This window comes from Penicillium daleae (genome assembly GCF_028827525.1).
Source record: "Penicillium daleae strain IBT 16125 chromosome Unknown utg000005l_segment0_segment0, whole genome shotgun sequence".
NCBI lineage: Eukaryota > Fungi > Ascomycota > Eurotiomycetes > Eurotiales > Aspergillaceae > Penicillium > Penicillium daleae.
In genome coordinates, this window is record NW_026623153.1 from 942,508 (window position 1) to 957,558 (window position 15,051).

General features: G+C 52.0%; 8 protein-coding genes across 8 annotated transcripts; 3 read left to right on the top strand and 5 right to left on the bottom strand.

Moving 5' to 3' along the window:
* Positions 1 to 595: 595 nt before the first annotated feature.
* On the bottom strand, positions 596 to 1,240 carry N7458_004634 (60S ribosomal protein eL43; the record flags this gene model as incomplete). Its single annotated transcript, XM_056908016.1, has 4 exons — positions 596 to 659; positions 799 to 963; positions 1,119 to 1,149; positions 1,222 to 1,240. The coding sequence occupies 4 exons, from the start codon at positions 1,238 to 1,240 to the stop codon at positions 596 to 598; spliced, it is 279 nt and encodes a 92-aa protein (XP_056766634.1).
* Positions 1,241 to 2,066: 826 nt separating this feature from the next.
* N7458_004635 (saccharopine dehydrogenase family protein) lies at positions 2,067 to 3,560 on the top strand (the record flags this gene model as incomplete). Its single annotated transcript, XM_056908017.1, has 5 exons — positions 2,067 to 2,256; positions 2,343 to 2,490; positions 2,542 to 2,614; positions 2,668 to 2,792; positions 2,852 to 3,560. 5 exons carry the CDS (start codon positions 2,067 to 2,069, stop codon positions 3,558 to 3,560), a joined length of 1,245 nt encoding a protein of 414 aa, XP_056766635.1.
* A 218-nt stretch (positions 3,561 to 3,778) lies between these two features.
* N7458_004636 (alpha/beta fold hydrolase) lies at positions 3,779 to 5,189 on the bottom strand (the record flags this gene model as incomplete). Its single annotated transcript, XM_056908018.1, has 7 exons — positions 3,779 to 4,056; positions 4,107 to 4,158; positions 4,216 to 4,546; positions 4,602 to 4,711; positions 4,774 to 4,881; positions 4,952 to 5,004; positions 5,111 to 5,189. 7 exons carry the CDS (start codon positions 5,187 to 5,189, stop codon positions 3,779 to 3,781), a joined length of 1,011 nt encoding a protein of 336 aa, XP_056766636.1.
* A 495-nt stretch (positions 5,190 to 5,684) lies between these two features.
* Positions 5,685 to 6,889, bottom strand: N7458_004637 (pinin family protein; the record flags this gene model as incomplete). Its single annotated transcript, XM_056908019.1, has 4 exons — positions 5,685 to 6,137; positions 6,200 to 6,268; positions 6,353 to 6,797; positions 6,879 to 6,889. 4 exons carry the CDS (start codon positions 6,887 to 6,889, stop codon positions 5,685 to 5,687), a joined length of 978 nt encoding a protein of 325 aa, XP_056766637.1.
* Positions 6,890 to 7,261: 372 nt separating this feature from the next.
* Positions 7,262 to 7,588, top strand: N7458_004638 (PHF5 family protein; the record flags this gene model as incomplete). Its single annotated transcript, XM_056908020.1, has 1 exon — positions 7,262 to 7,588. One exon carries the CDS (start codon positions 7,262 to 7,264, stop codon positions 7,586 to 7,588), a length of 327 nt encoding a protein of 108 aa, XP_056766638.1.
* A 266-nt stretch (positions 7,589 to 7,854) lies between these two features.
* N7458_004639 (twinfilin) lies at positions 7,855 to 9,136 on the bottom strand (the record flags this gene model as incomplete). The annotated part of the gene is made up of 4 exons (XM_056908021.1): positions 7,855 to 7,971; positions 8,034 to 8,285; positions 8,391 to 9,034; positions 9,118 to 9,136. The coding sequence occupies 4 exons, from the start codon at positions 9,134 to 9,136 to the stop codon at positions 7,855 to 7,857; spliced, it is 1,032 nt and encodes a 343-aa protein (XP_056766639.1).
* A 566-nt stretch (positions 9,137 to 9,702) lies between these two features.
* N7458_004640 (putative succinate:fumarate antiporter (Acr1)) lies at positions 9,703 to 10,893 on the bottom strand (the record flags this gene model as incomplete). The annotated part of the gene is made up of 4 exons (XM_056908022.1): positions 9,703 to 10,316; positions 10,398 to 10,596; positions 10,669 to 10,766; positions 10,839 to 10,893. 4 exons carry the CDS (start codon positions 10,891 to 10,893, stop codon positions 9,703 to 9,705), a joined length of 966 nt encoding a protein of 321 aa, XP_056766640.1.
* A 1,949-nt stretch (positions 10,894 to 12,842) lies between these two features.
* On the top strand, positions 12,843 to 14,194 carry N7458_004641 (uncharacterized protein; the record flags this gene model as incomplete). The annotated part of the gene is made up of 2 exons (XM_056908023.1): positions 12,843 to 13,612; positions 13,687 to 14,194. 2 exons carry the CDS (start codon positions 12,843 to 12,845, stop codon positions 14,192 to 14,194), a joined length of 1,278 nt encoding a protein of 425 aa, XP_056766641.1.
* Between the last annotated feature and the right edge of the window lie 857 nt (positions 14,195 to 15,051).

The window sequence follows — 15,051 nt, forward strand, 5'->3', positions numbered from 1 at the left end:
AGCAGCCACGTTTCTGAGGACCTCACGCGTGGGTTCAGTATCGTTTGAGCCATACAGGTGACATTCAGGGGGGTTGGGGCCATAAATAACCCCAAGCCACCCGGCATGAGCCCGAGATCGGGCTTATCCGAGGACCAGGTGAACGATCTCAGCCTGACCTTGGCATAGATTCCGGAGCCTTGTAGGGAATTCGATAGTGTGTAGTTGCACATGGGACGCTCGGTCGAGAAAGTCACTGGTTAGTAGATGGTAGTGGTCCAATGTGTCCGAGATCTGGCTTCTACGGTTGACTGCCCGGATCCTGCGTCGGGCTGTATTGCATGTTGGCCAAAATTCAACTCTTCAGGGTAAAAGTTGAACTGGTCCATGCAAAAGGCCAAAATCAGGACGGTCGGGCAATCTGATTCGCGGTCACTGAGCAGCACACTGCCAAGGGCTATCCAGGTGGCTGATGGCCAGGGTTGAGGCGGGTGATTTCAGGTTCTACGCAGCAATCCGTGGGGAAGCGAGGATGAGAAATCTTCAAGATTCCGAAATTTTCATTTTTGGTATTCAGACGTAGCCGTAAAGAGAAAGGAAACCACATTCATCACGCTTAGATCTCAACGATCTCACGGAGACGACGGATGGTGGAGCGGGTGGCAGCGGCGGCGGGGGTCCTGTAAATAGCAGTCTCGGGTTAGCGGTTGTGTCCACACAGTTCTCGAGACGACATTTTGTTCCAGATTGAATCCAATCTCATCTGCCTCCGTCTCCCAATCGAACTCGATTTTTTCTTCAGGTCCTGGTGCGACTTACGAGACGGTGTAGGCACCACCGGCGACGGTCTTGTTGCAGCCCTTGCACTCCCAGATACCAACAGCCTTGCGCTTCACGGTGTTCTTGCCGCAGAAGGTGCAGATGTAACGGGCGTGCTGCGAAACTTCGGCCTTCTTGACCTGCTTACGCAGAGAGGCACCGTATCTGTTGAAAAAAAAAGAATTCTTGGTCAATATCGCGTGCTTTTGATTCGGGGGTCGCCAATTCTCGTTCGGTATTTCACAGTCGTTCGGACGGTCGAAGTGATCACGGTGGTTCAAGGGTGTAGGCGAGCGAGGGTTCATGGGTGTTCAGCATACCTGGTACCGTACTTGCCGGTGATACCGACCTCTGAAAAAAGAAGTTAGCGACGAAAATGCAAAGGGTCGAAGGGCAGCGATGAATTTGAGGGATGCAACATACTCTTGGTGCGCTTGGTCATCTTGGCTGTAAGGCGGCTGTTGAGCGTGAAGATGGATAACGAAGTGATCGAAAAGAGGCTTTAGAAGAGTGGTTGTGGGTGGGCTCGCTTAGGGCTCGGGGGCCTTGGCGTAGTGTGGTCACCTGACTGGGGAGGATGTAATGGAAGAAAATAGAAATGGGCAGGCGGTGAGACCAGGCATGTTGGCAGGGAGGAAACCCCCGTGCTTATGTCATTGACGCAGGTCGAGCACAGACCACCTTCTGCTGTCGGCAGATCCTCGTCAGGGCCCTTGGAATTATTGGGCAGGTGCTGCATGTCAGATCTGTGAAGGACATTTATCTTGACAAAGAAGTTAGTATTGTACAATATCTTCCGCATTCCGTGTTATTGTATTCCTGCAAAATTAGCCTACACTTAGATACAACTCTCTCGACCATTTAAACATTTCCCCCATTCCTATACTTCTCTCGTGGCCTTTCTTCTGCAACCTCTCTCCGTCCAATGAAGTGGGCACGCAGCTCAAATAAGCACAAACCACCCGTCGGCCAGATTCAACTACCCGGTCACGTGAGAGCTTCCGCGGCTTCTGCAACATCTTGATGACATTCATTATTGCCCGTTGGACCAGCTGTTGATCTTTGCAGAGTAAGCTAACAAGGGTCTCTGAACCGGGTCTTAAACTCCCCGACCTTGTTTCTACACCAAACATTCTTACTTAAAATCTCACACTTTCCTTCATCGACCCCCCTTCAATCAGCGGACCGAGGCGCTTGTGATCCACTCGAGAGCTTACCCCTACCAAAACAATTACATTTGCACAACACCAAGCTACCGTCCCCACAACATGGCTTCCAACAGACAGTACGACCTGGTCCTCCTGGGCCCCACTGGCTATACTGGCCGCTTCTGCTCAGAGCACATTGTCCAGAACCTTCCCACAGATCTGAAGTGGGCCATCGCTGGTCGTTCGCCACAGAAGGTCGAGCCTATCGCCGAGGAACTCAAGAAGCTTAACTCGGATCGTGTTCAACCTGGTATGGCACAAGACCAGAGCCCCCCATAAGACTGGCAGATATTCTGCTTGTTACTTGAATGACCTCTAACCTTGATCATGTAATAGATGTCCTTGCTGTTCAGCTCAATTCGACCGAGTTGAACGAGCTGGCGCAGAAGACCCGGCTCATCATCAATTGCATTGGCCCCTACCACCTGTACTCGACTCCCGTGGTTGAGGCTTGCGCTGCGCACGGTACTCACTATGTGGACGCGTAAGTCGATGTCCTATTCAGACTTGCATCCAAGATCACTAACTCTTGTAGCACTGGCGAGACCCCGTGGGTCAAGCTGATTATCGACAAGTGCCACGAAAAGGCCAAAAGTAACGGCGCAATTGTGAGCTTTCAACCCTTATAATTTACCGAGATTTACATGCTGATTGAAGCTAGATTATCCCCTCTGTTGGCGTCGAAAGTGCTCCAGCAGATATGCTGGCCTGGGCTCTGGTCAAGCACGTCCGCGAAGAACTCGCATCTCAAACCAGAGAGATCGACTGCTGTATCAAGGAGATGAAGTAAGCTCTCTTTACTCAAATCCCTGTTCATGGCACATCTTTTAATCAGTCCACGCCAGGTCCTCCGGCGCCAGCGGCGGCACTCTCAACACCATCCTCAGCGTCTTCGACTGGCTGCCCTCCTCCGAGCTAACGAAATCAATGACCCCCTTCGCTCTCGCAGCATCAACCCCACCAAAGGACATCCCCAGCGAGTCCATCATCCACAAGCTCTTCGGCGCACGCTGGATCCGGGATCTCGGCACGGTAACTACCTCCCCCTCCGGCATGGCAGATATCACCATCGTCCACCGAAGCAGCACCCTCATGCCCGAACTCTACGGCAAACGCTTCTTCTTCCGCCAATTCTTGCACGTACGCAACTCCCTCATCGGCGTTGTCGTGCACGTCGGTTTCCTGCTGGGTATCTCGCTACTCATGATCCGGCCTGTGCGCACCCTAGTTCGGCGGTTCATTTTCGCGCCGGGTCAGGGTCCTACCATCGAGGCTTCGAAGAATGATCGTCTTGAGTACCATGCTGTGGCGACGGCTGATCAGGAGGGTCCTGCGCCTAAGCGGGTATTTGGCAAATTTACTTATCATGGTAGTATGTACGTTTTGACTGGCTTGTTGCTTGCTGAGGCGGCCATGGTTATTCTCAAGGAGGAGGAGAAGGTGAAGAAGGTCTCTCGTGGCGGTATCGTGACGCCGGCAACTCTGGGCCAGGACTTTGTTGATCGTATTGAGAATGTGGGGTGCCAGATTGATACAAAGACTTTCCAGTACTAGACTTTTCAAGCGCAAGTCAATGTGTCTTGGGTGTAAGACTGGCAAAGGTCGGCATCTTTGGGTCTTCTGATGGCCGTGGATGTTCTTTTACTTTTGTTTAATGTGATGACGCGAGTGTCTATGTGTTGACGAATCCAAAAGATCCATTCCTATGACGTATTCACGTAGAATAATACTATTCAAATAAGAATCACAGCAAAACTCGGTACACCTTCCCATCAAAGCTTTCCCGAGCGGCCATCCACAAGAGCAACCTCCTTCAACCAAGTCGAAATAATGCTATTCACCTCCTTGGGCTTCTCCCACAACGCCCAGTGAGCGGTGTTGACCTGTTTAATAGTCAAGTTGGGAACGTGCTTGGCCATTGATTTGCCCAAGTGAGGCGGGAGAGCCTGATCCTTGAGAGCCTGAATGAAAAGAACGGGGATGGTAATCTGGCGATCAAGAATGGCCAGTTCTTCTTCGTAATTGACTTTGCGGGTTCGATACCAATTCACTATCCCAGGTTAGCTGCAGCTGGATTAAACAAGGATAAGGGCGACATACATGGTCCGTGAACACCGCTCCTGGAGAACTCGCTCGCATAGTAGTCCAACTCCTATTCTCTCATCAACTCCCCGTCATATCTCAAGTCTTGAATCTGCAGCAAACTCACCTCTTCACTCAACAAACGCGAAGGCTTCAGCCCGGACACCTTATCCAATAACACGCCTTTCTCAGCATCGAATCCAAACTCCCCCTTCTCCGTCCGACCACCATAAAGCGCACTCAGGAACTGCTTAATCTCGCCCTTAGAACGAATAACCTTCTCAAGGTCTCCGCTGGCAAATTGCAGCTGATAGGCAAAATGCGGGGCTGCATTTTGCACCAGGTCCTCCAGCGGAAGATACGTCGACTGGGGCCGGGCGTAAGGCACGCAGACGGTGAAGAGGTGGCTGATCAATTCTGGATGCCAGAGGGCAATTCGGTAGGACAGTGCCGCGCCCCTGGTTGCTAGTTAGTTGAAATGGACTTTCTGGTTTGCGGGCTGGGCTGTCTTACCAGTCATGGCCGCCCAGGATGACTTTGGACTCGCCGAGATGAGAGGCAAGCGCCTTGATATCATCCGCGCAGCGTTTGTGAGAGTAAAGTTTATAGTCGTCGGGTGCGTCCTGGATCTTCATTAGCTGATGTTTCTTCTCGGAATTGGGTTGGTTTCTGTCAATATACTCACCGTTCGGCCGTAGCCGAGGCAGTCTGGTGCGACGACTCGCAAACCCATGTCCACTAGCATGGGGATTTGGTAGCGCCATCCCATGGAGATATCGGGGAAGCCATGGATCTAGAATCAAGTTCAGCATTGGACTACTTTGATATGACGACGTAAAGCAGGACGGGGTAGTGCAGCTTACCAGGAAGATTGTAGCTCTGTATTTGCCCGATTGAGGTTGACTGAGGATGTAGCCTGCGTTCAAAGGATTAAGAATTAGATACAGCACGATCTCTTTGCAAAATTTCATTGATCCATGTTCTGGGTTACTAGTATCGACGCTTTTCCTGTGGGCACTGACTGTATTTGTGGCCATTCACCGTAGCCGACTTGTACTCGATGCGAGCATCGCCAAAGACTCGAATCTTGTCAACTGGCATCGTGGCAGTTTGGTTCAGTATTTTGGGGTTGAACGCGATTCAAATGCTGCCAAAATTTATTTGGACTGAGGACTCGATAAAGGTCATGCACACCGGAGCTGGTGAAATGTAACTCGTGAGGTGGTATATATCCAGGCTCAAAGCACGCTAGTCATCACGTGAAGCCGACTAGACCAGAATGCAACGCAAAAGGTGCACGTTTGATGAATAATAACAAATGGAGACTTGAAGTGGCCGGATCGAATACATTGTTTCGTCAACGAGCTTACCTCAGGTTGAGGGGAAGCTCCATGGCAAGCCGAGGAGCCCCTCTCTTGACCGATCGGTATGCCTCGGCTGGAGAGCCTCCATTATTAAGCTACACGCTACAGCAACGGCTCCGCAGCGCCACCATCAATGCATAGAATAAGATAGATGAATGATTCTGATTGGTAAATGTCACATTTTAGGTATTCAAATCCGGAATATAGCATAAATAGAGTCAATATATGATCGCTAATAAATCACGGTATCCTCGTTGTCTTCCAACATTTCATCCCCGTCGTCGTCGTGAGCGGCACGGTGAGTATCCTTGGAATCCGCAGCTTCGACCGCGCTGGTAGGTGCCGCGTCAGTTGTTGTGGGCTCGGAGGGCTTCTCCTCGCTAGGCTGTGCATCTTTTTCAACTGGAGTCTCCTTTGGCTCGGCGGTATCAGCCTTGGGTTCTGGAATTGGGGCTTGCTCAGAGACAGGCTCAGCAGCTGGCTTTGTCTGCTGCTGCTCCTCTGATGCTCCCGGTGGCCCAGTTGTCTCTGTCGATATTGGCTCCAGCTTCTCGTACTTGAAGGCTTCGGGCGGATACCGAGCGTCGAATTCGGCGACTTCTCGGGCAACTGTCGCTTCGGCTTCTTCAATCTGTTCCCGTATCACTGCTTCATCACCTGATCGTAGTTGCCACGGCTTATAATACTGCACAACGAAAGAATTAGCCACTGAAAATGCACTTGGATGACGGATTAGGACTATCATACCAATACCGGTTCGGTTCGTGTTTTGAGGAAATGCGCCATGGCGATCAAGTTCGAGTGTCGAGTTTGCATCTATCGAGGAAATCTTGTTAGCACTTCATTCATCGTGATGCGCAGGAACAGTAAGCCCGGTACAAACGGGCATGGCCAACATACAGCCTCCCGTTCATAAAACGGCTTCTCTTTCCTCCGAATCTCATCTCGCCGCTCCCTCCTCCGCTTCTTCAATTCATCGTATTCATCAGCCTGCGACTTGAGCTTATCCTGCTGCCGCTTCTCGATATCAGCGCGCCGCTTCTGCGCCGCGGACGTGGAGCTCTGCGAGAGTGTGCCAAGTAGCCCGCCAAATAACCGCTGCCCGCGCTTGCGGTCTTCCTCTCGACCCTGACGATTAGGCCTCCGTTCGGCGGGACGGTCGGGCGCTGATGCTTGTGGCGAATGCTGTTGTCGCCGGGCTTGTGGGGAGAGATCGCCTTGCGAACTGAGGCGGCGGCGTTTCGTTTCATGCTCTGATACTGAGGACTGTCTCCTTTTCGTTGAGATCTCGGGCGACTGGGGTATATTTTCCTGTTCTGGAACAGCGACTGCCGATGCGAGGGTCCTATAAGTAGGAAAAGTCTAGTATCAGCGTAAACGTTCAAACGCAGACGACAGTTGATAATGCGACCTAGGATCGACGTACCCTTCAGACATATTGGGCCAGTCGATTGTCGCCAATCTTGAAAGAGATGAAACCAGGATTGCAAAGAAGGATGCAGAAAACCGGAAACAGTCTCTCTTCCTCAAAAGACCTGGCCAGAATTCTCCCACACCCTTTCGAATCGCGCCAGCAGTGGACACGCGCAAGCAGCTTGGAGTCGGGTGTGACGGGGGGCACGTGCACGGGCCCATCCAACTTCTGTTAGCTTCTTTTCCGCTCCAACCTGGACTCCCCGACAGCTTTGTAATTCACTCCTCCTCCTCCTCCTCCTCCTTCCCTCAACCCAGGAGTTGCACATAACACAAACACCCCTCTCTTCTCTTCTCTTCTCAACCTCACCTCCTCCTCTACTCTCTCCACCCACCATGTCTCGCCACCACCCCGATCTAGTCATGTGCCGCAAGCAACCCGGCATCTCCATCGGCCGTCTCTGCGACAAATGCGACGGCAAATGCCCCGTCTGCGACTCCTACGTGCGCCCAACCACGCTGGTGCGAATCTGCGACGAGTGCTCCTTCGGCAACTACCAGAACAAATGCGTCGTCTGCGGTGGCGAGGGTATCAGTGACGCCTTCTACTGCTTCGAATGTACGCGTCTGGAGAAGGACCGCGATGGCTGTCCCAAGATTATTAATCTGGGAAGTTCGAGGACAGATTTGTTCTACCAAAAGAAAAGTTTCCGAAATCAATGATCCCGGTCTGCGCTTCCTCTCTTCATGGCTGGCTTGGTGTCTTCTCTCTGCTACTGGGAGAAGCCGGGGAGGGAGGTACGCGCGGGCCTTGTGGTGTGTGCGAGTTTTTTTTCCAGTCTAAACGTCTAAGCCGTGGTGGCGTCTACATGTCCGACCGAGAAGGGCAAGTGATGTTCAGATTCACCATGCTTGGCGTTGGCAGGCTATATATAACGCTACAAAATACGTGTGTTTCTCGGGAAGGCCCTGTCATCAAACGTCGTGATCTACCGGCCTGGACGTCTGGGGCGAGCGAAACCCCGAGCAGGGCCTGAATCCTGTGCCGGGTACACCTCTTCCTTCAACCGCTCCCCAGTGATCTCGTCCGGTCCGGAAGCCTCGATCTGTCATCCACGAGCGTTAGCAACATTCCCGGCAACTGTGAAGGTCTCCAACTAGTCCATACCTTCTTCGTGATCTTGAGTCCTTCCCCTTCGGCGACCGTGATAGCATTCCTCCGCGAACTGGCGTGCAGCATGCGCTCTCTGATGGACGATCCCGTGGGGCACGTGTAAATGAACACGACCACGTCCGAGCTGGGGTAAAGGTAGAAGGAATACCGAGGCGAAGTGGAGGAGATGTGGGTGGCAACGGAGTCGGGTTGAACCTCAGACTGCTTGTCGGCGAGGATGATAGTCTCGGTGGGGATATCTACAGTCTGCCACCGGAAATCCAAATGTTAGCTTTGCAAATAGAATCCATGCCTCCCTTCACTTCTCCACCCAGTTCCTTGTAGAAGTAGTAGAATTCCAAAGCTTCTTACCAATTGCACCAGACCACCGTCTGCCAGCTCCTTCAAAGCCGACTTGGCCGCCTCGTCAACGGGCATAGACACTCTCATGCCCGAACCGGTCCCAGGCCCAAACGTACCCCCAATACCAATATCTCTCTGCGGCGTCCCATTCCGAGCTTCAGCCTCCGCGCGCCGAACAGCCTCCAACTCACGCTCCTTCTCACCCATCAGCGCCTCACGACCCACGCCCGCCTTATCACCATCACGCTCCGACCAGGCCTCCCGTCCGACGATCTCCTGCTCCTCCGTAGCAAAGACAGTATCATCGAACTTCTCGGTGCCCAGCTCACGCACCAGGGTGGAGCGAGTCGAGGCGAAGAGCATCTTGGGCCGAACGGGTGCATTGGAGGGGATGTAGGTCAATGCGACGAGGACGGTCTTGGCCGCGAGCGGGCGGCGGAGAAGCAGGTAGATTGGGGTCTTGGGCTGCAGGATCGAGGAGATCTGGGAGAGCGAGGAGAAGAATGCATCTGGGGTGGTGGGGGAGCCAGTGAAGGGGATTGTGGTGAGGGGGGTTAGGCTTTCTGCTGTGATGGTGACGGGGAGGCAGAAGATTGAGGGGTCGGAGGTGAAGCGGTTGAAGGCATCGTGGAGCTCCGAGGAGACTGTTGAAGCTGTTAGTCTTGGGCGAGTGGATGTTGTGTCAATGGGGGGATTGTGGGTTGGAGATGGACTGGATGAGGGGGTGTCGGTGTACCTGTAATTCCTGACTGCATGTTGGAGGTGCAGTTCAGGGCGTATGGACTGTGTTGGCTAGGGAGTTGTTTATGGAGAGGGGAGAGAGGGGAAGCGGTGAATGATGAGGGGCGGGCAGTGGCACTGCCGATCTGCCAATCTCTCCTCCTTCCGAAGGTTGTCAACACAGGCACAAGACTATCATCTAGCAAAGCTAGCAGAGCTATCATTTCATGACTGACTTGATTATTCTGCAACTACTAACGAGCCCTCGACTCTATAACTGTCATATTCTGACGAAACATCTACAAGGATCCAATTCGACCCGAACTTGACAACTGACTGATCCAATGATGTGGTATACACAGAACTAAGGAAACCAGAATATGTACAGAAATTGGTCCGACTGGCCTGCCTCTAAACGGCACAGTCCCTTGCAGGTATCCAAAACCCACGCTGGCAAAAAAAGAAGCATTCAAACAAAAATAGAACACGAAAGACAGCAACGCAACGCCACCATGCTTTGGTATGGTATCACATGCTTCCCACAACCAACAAGCCCTGGCTAACCCTCTCTCTCTGACTCTCCTTTTCCACGATCCGTTTTTTACTCCTCAAATGAACCACCCACAAAGGCCCAGTTGGACTTCTCCAACTTACCCTTGAGGAACTCATACACAGTGAAAGTGACAGCCTGACCGGGAGCCACACGCATCACACGAGGGGTAATACCCTTATAGAAAGCACGGGCACCCTCAGTCTTGAACATATCCTTGGCAATCACCATGATACGCGTGACAGCAGACTGGCCAGGCTCAGCCCGAGTTTTTTGCAACCGGGTCTTGATCGTATCGATGGGAGCGTTGGAGAAGGGGCCGACGGCACCGGAAATCAGACCGATGAGGGTGGTCTGGTAGGAGGGGAGCTGGGCGTCGGCGAACTCAGGCTGAGCGCGTTGCAGAGCGGCCTTGAGCTCGGTGTATGCGGTGAAGTTGGCGGCTTGGTTGGTTCCCTGGCGCAGGGCTGTGAGGGAGACGCCGCGGTACAGGACGCTGAAGCCTTCTTCGCGGATGATGGTGAAGAGGGCGTGCGGGGCGCTGCGGTACTTGGGGGCATCGAGGGGATCGGCCAGACTGTGGTGTTGGGCTTGGAGACGGATCTTGACGACTTCCATGGGGTTGACGACGGCCACGGCTTCGGTCACACCGGCGGCGAGACCAGCTGTTATGCGAAGGAGAAAGAATGAGCTGATTGATCACAGGGGGATTTTTTTTTTTTTGGAACGGTTTCCTTTTGACTTACCGAGGAAAGTGGCCTTGCTGGTGACCTGACCAGTCTCTTTATCGGCGAGAGCACCCTTGTACGACTCGTAGGAGGTGAATCGGATGGCCATCTTGGGAATGATACCTCCGAGCACGGCACCCAGACCCTTGTACAGACCCAGCGCGGTCTCCTTGCGAACAATCTCGGCACCAGTGGCCACGAAACCACGGGGCTTGACCTATTCAGTTGCGAGAAAGGGTGGTTAGCAATCGCATTGCAGTCTGGTTGTACATGATATGACTTGACTTACTCCAGGGGCCGTAGCTCTCCGAGAGAGTTGCATGCGGACCTTGATCGTATCCAGAGGATGGCACACAAGAGCCTCCATCATACCAGCAGCACCACCCGCTATAGCCAAAAAAAAGAATTGTTAGCATTGGCGCCATTTCTTCCGTAAAAGTCGAGGATCAGGAGCTCTACCGATCAGGTTGACCGCGGGCGAGGCCTTCTTGCTGTTTGCAGTTTTGGCAGACATGCTGTGAATGGAGTTGCGAGAGCTATATACACGCAAAGTGCAAATCCTCCTTTGCGACTAATGCTCGGAGCTCAATTGGTCTCAATTGGTGGGGATCCGTCCAGTTCGAGTGCCGAAAATCGCGGAGACACTGCGGAGGGAGTCGGAAGTATATCTTTTGCCGGAAGAGAAGCCGAAGATGGAGAACCGCAGTACGACAAAAAAGAGATTGTCTTTAATTTGCAAGTTTAGAGAAATTGAAAGAAACGAATCTCTCTTTCTCTCTCTCCCTTTTTTTTTTTTTTGAAGAAACGTGCCGAGGAGTTCAGCTCGAAGTGGCGGAATCCTAAACCTTGTGGGGAGAGTCTGGTAGCTTCTGACGGGGAAGCGGAGGGAACCAAGCTGGACGAGCGGAACTTGTATAAAGAAGAAGAAAAAGACCAAGATTTCCGTACCACGAAGACCACAAAAAAAGAAAAAAGAGAGAGAAAAAGTATCAAACGAGAAAGAACGAGAATACCCGCCGAGGGCCATTCGGCAATCTTATAACGGAGTCATTTAGTCTCATCATCGCCAGTCCCTCAGTCCCGAGGCCTTCGGGAACAAGGGCGGATGGGACGCTCTTCCACGGCCCTGGACGGCGGCACCGCCCAAGGTCTTTGCCCCGGATCTTCCAGCGGATCTGAACTTCACATGCGCGGCTGGAATGCTGGGTTGTCCTGTCGTCATACCTTCATGGTTAATCACAAGATGTTGTACTGTATACAGTTTAGTTCGATAGGTGATGAATATTATTAGACTTTCTTGATATCCCTCCTACTCCTATCATCTAGAGTGTCTCCTTCTCTTTTGCTCTGGGCTATTTCTTCCCCAGGCTTACGGGGAGGTTCTCGGGGGAGCTGAATTACTCCGGACAGGTTTAATTCTGGAGGAGATCCGCACGATCGATGGAAAAGCAGCTTCGAAAGGTCCGTAAACCGCAGCGAATTCCGCTGGGACAGAATGGGAGGGCGTTTCCCCGGGAGAAGTCGGACTACCCGCAGAGCTCCCCTCAGCCGAGGTTCAAGTTCAGGTTCAGGTTTCACTCTGTTGCTAGAGTCTTAGTTAATTAGTGGAGGACCGGGTTAACCCCTCCTTCAACATTCTATTGGCACAAATCCTGAGTCAGAAGGACCGTTCGAAAGAAACTATGGATGACCTTGAGAAGGAGGTGGCTGCAGGTCATCTGACGAGAGTCCGGGGGAGTACGGAGTACTAGTAGTCTACGGAGTACTTGTAACTAGGAGGTTTATAGCGAACTTCGGCAGCTTGTTGGCGGTTGAATGTTTTACCCACATTTTCAACCGAAAAGGGGTGAAGAAGCTCGTGCTGGTAATAAGAATAAAGTCGTTATACAGTATCACTATCTGGAAGCAACCAAGGAATCTCAAATACTCTTCATGATCCTCTATATGTCACCAAAGTACTCAAACGAGGAACCTCTGCATGATCATTGCATCATCAGCATGTGCGCTGAACACTTCACATGCCGCGCAGCTTTAGCCCCGACCGTCGGCCTGCGCGGGTCGGGTACCCGATTTCGGCGGGCAATCCCCGTTGAGGACGGTCCGAGTATCGAGTTTGGAGATTAGCATACTGTTATCGTGAGCTTGTATACAGTATTGTAGCTAAAGCTAAACAGACTCTGGATCTCTTGGATATATCACCTGGTAAATATCATGGCAGGGATATCTGTAAATAGTCCCACGAATCACGATATGCTTAAAAGAACCGCCGCAACCATCTCCGCCCACCCTCGGACCAAATCCGATTGTGCGATACAGTACCAAGCAAAGATGATCGCCGTTCACCGCTCAAGCCTTGACTAAATCAATCCAGAATAGTTATCTACAACACCCTCAGCACATCAGTTCCTGCACACTGTGCACACGATACCCGTGGATTGATATGCGTCCCTGAATCAACCCATCATGGCCGACACCCTGGCCACAGCAGATCCGGGGCCCCGCCGAGCCCCAGCGCGAGCCCTCGCAGCCCTCAAACAAATCTCAATCATGATCCTGCGCCAGTGGCTCCTCATCGGCATGGGCATCGTCTGTGCCCTCGCATATCTCTTCCCGGACATAGCCAAGACAGACGGCGGGGTGATACGCAGTGAATACACCGTGTTGTACGGGGTCATCGCCATCATCTTCCTGATTTCCGGGCTCAGCATCCCGCGGCAGAAACTGTTTAAACAGTTCTTGAACTGGCGACTGCATATTCTGGTGCAGGCCATCTCATTCCTGTTTATCCCGGCTTTGGTCCTGGCGGTCGTACATATCATCCTCGTAGCTGATCCGGGGGGATATATTGATCGTGCCGTGTTGGCCGGGTATATCCTGACGGCGTGTATCCCGACGACTATTGCGTCGAATGTGGTTATGACGAGAGCGGCCGGTGGCGATGATGCTGCTGCGCTGGTGGAGGTGTTACTGGCGAATGTCCTGGGTCCCTTTGTCACGGCCGTTTGGACGGTCACCCTGTTGCCGAAATCGGCCGAGTTTGATACCTGGAGGTATGGCGGGGGCAGTTTGGGGAGTATGTATAAAAATGTGTTTCAGCAGCTGGGGCTGAGCGTGCTGCTCCCTTTGTTTGTGGGGCAGTCGATTCGCTGGACTTGGCCGGACCGGACGGCGTGGGTGATTCAGAAGACGAAGTTGCCGAAATTGGCGAGTGCTTGTATGCTGCTGTTGATCTGGTAGGTGCTATACGCTCCAATCAAACCAAGCAGGTGTGCATTTCTTATCCAGTTCATACCAACGTTTACCCTAGGACAACATTTTCATCCTGCTTCGCAACAGGCGCCCTCCAAACCCTCTCTGCCCAAAGCATCATCTTCGTCGTGCTCTTCAACATAGCACTATACATCGCGCTCACAGTGATATCCTTCTTCAGCTCCCGACCACCAAAGTTCCTCCTCAATCATCGCTGGTTCCAGCCCGTACTAAAGTCCATGCCCCCCGAGGAAACGATCGCAGTGTGCTTCTGTTCCCCGGCGAAGAGTACTGCTCTAGGCCTGCCTTTGTTGTATGCCATGTGGGCGCCGGTGGACTTTTACACCAAGGCTAAGACGTCGGTGCCGGTGTTGCTTTATACTACTGAGCAGATTTGCGTGGCGCAGTTTTTTGTGCACTTGTTTCGGCGGTGGCATGCTAGGATTGTGGAGAAGGAGGGTGTGGATGGGGATGGGGATGGGGATGCTGATCCTAGTGGTCAGTCTGATGAGGTTGGACTTGGCATGATACAAAGACCGACAGAGAGTCATGGTGGGGTGGTTTGAACTAAGCATTGATGATAGGCCTTTATGGATTGGTGTTCAGAGTTATACAATGACTGTGTTCTGACTTCCTGGATGGGATACCGCTGGTATTGGGCTTTGTTCTACAATTTTTGGCCCTAGGGAGACACGTTGAATGACGGATCCCACGGCAATCAAGAAGCAGATCCACTGTCTGATTCAGTTGGCACGCTTTATGAAAGTGCATATCACTTAGTCAACTTCGTGAAAGTGGCGGTGATAATGCTGGCATGAATGGCTCTCATGTTCTGACATGTCATCCCGTGGCAAGGTGCCATTTCCTCACTGCCTGTTCCTAGATATCAAATAGGCCGGGAGTGCATTGCCAAAAGACCGCAGTTGTTGAATTGTTCCCCATGGGGCAATTTGGTATTAAAGAGAAGGTTCTTCAGAATTCACGGAATGAGCCCTCCGTGGGCTGCATCAAATGGTTATCAACTTTCAGTATATGATATTACTCCCTTCATCAGGTGCTTACTATATTGCGAATGTTATCTGGATTGGCAGTATAGTTAGGTGAACAAGTTCCCACTGTTTAGATCCTAGCACACCCACAACAGCTATTTGCCATCGCCTTTTCCTGCGTTGCAGTATTGCAGAGTCTGCGATGCTATGTTTGAATATAAACAATTTAAGTATTGTTTTCAGTTCGTTCTTGCAACCTTTTTCGTGAATGTACGTATCATAACCTTAAGATGTCCCACAAGCCTCACCGATAGCCTAGTGGTGAGTTAGTGGTGGGGAAGTGGATCCGCATACAATGACGTCGAGCAACAGGTCTGCTTGATAATAATCAATCAGATCTCTTATCAACGATCTGAAAAATACATAAACCCACC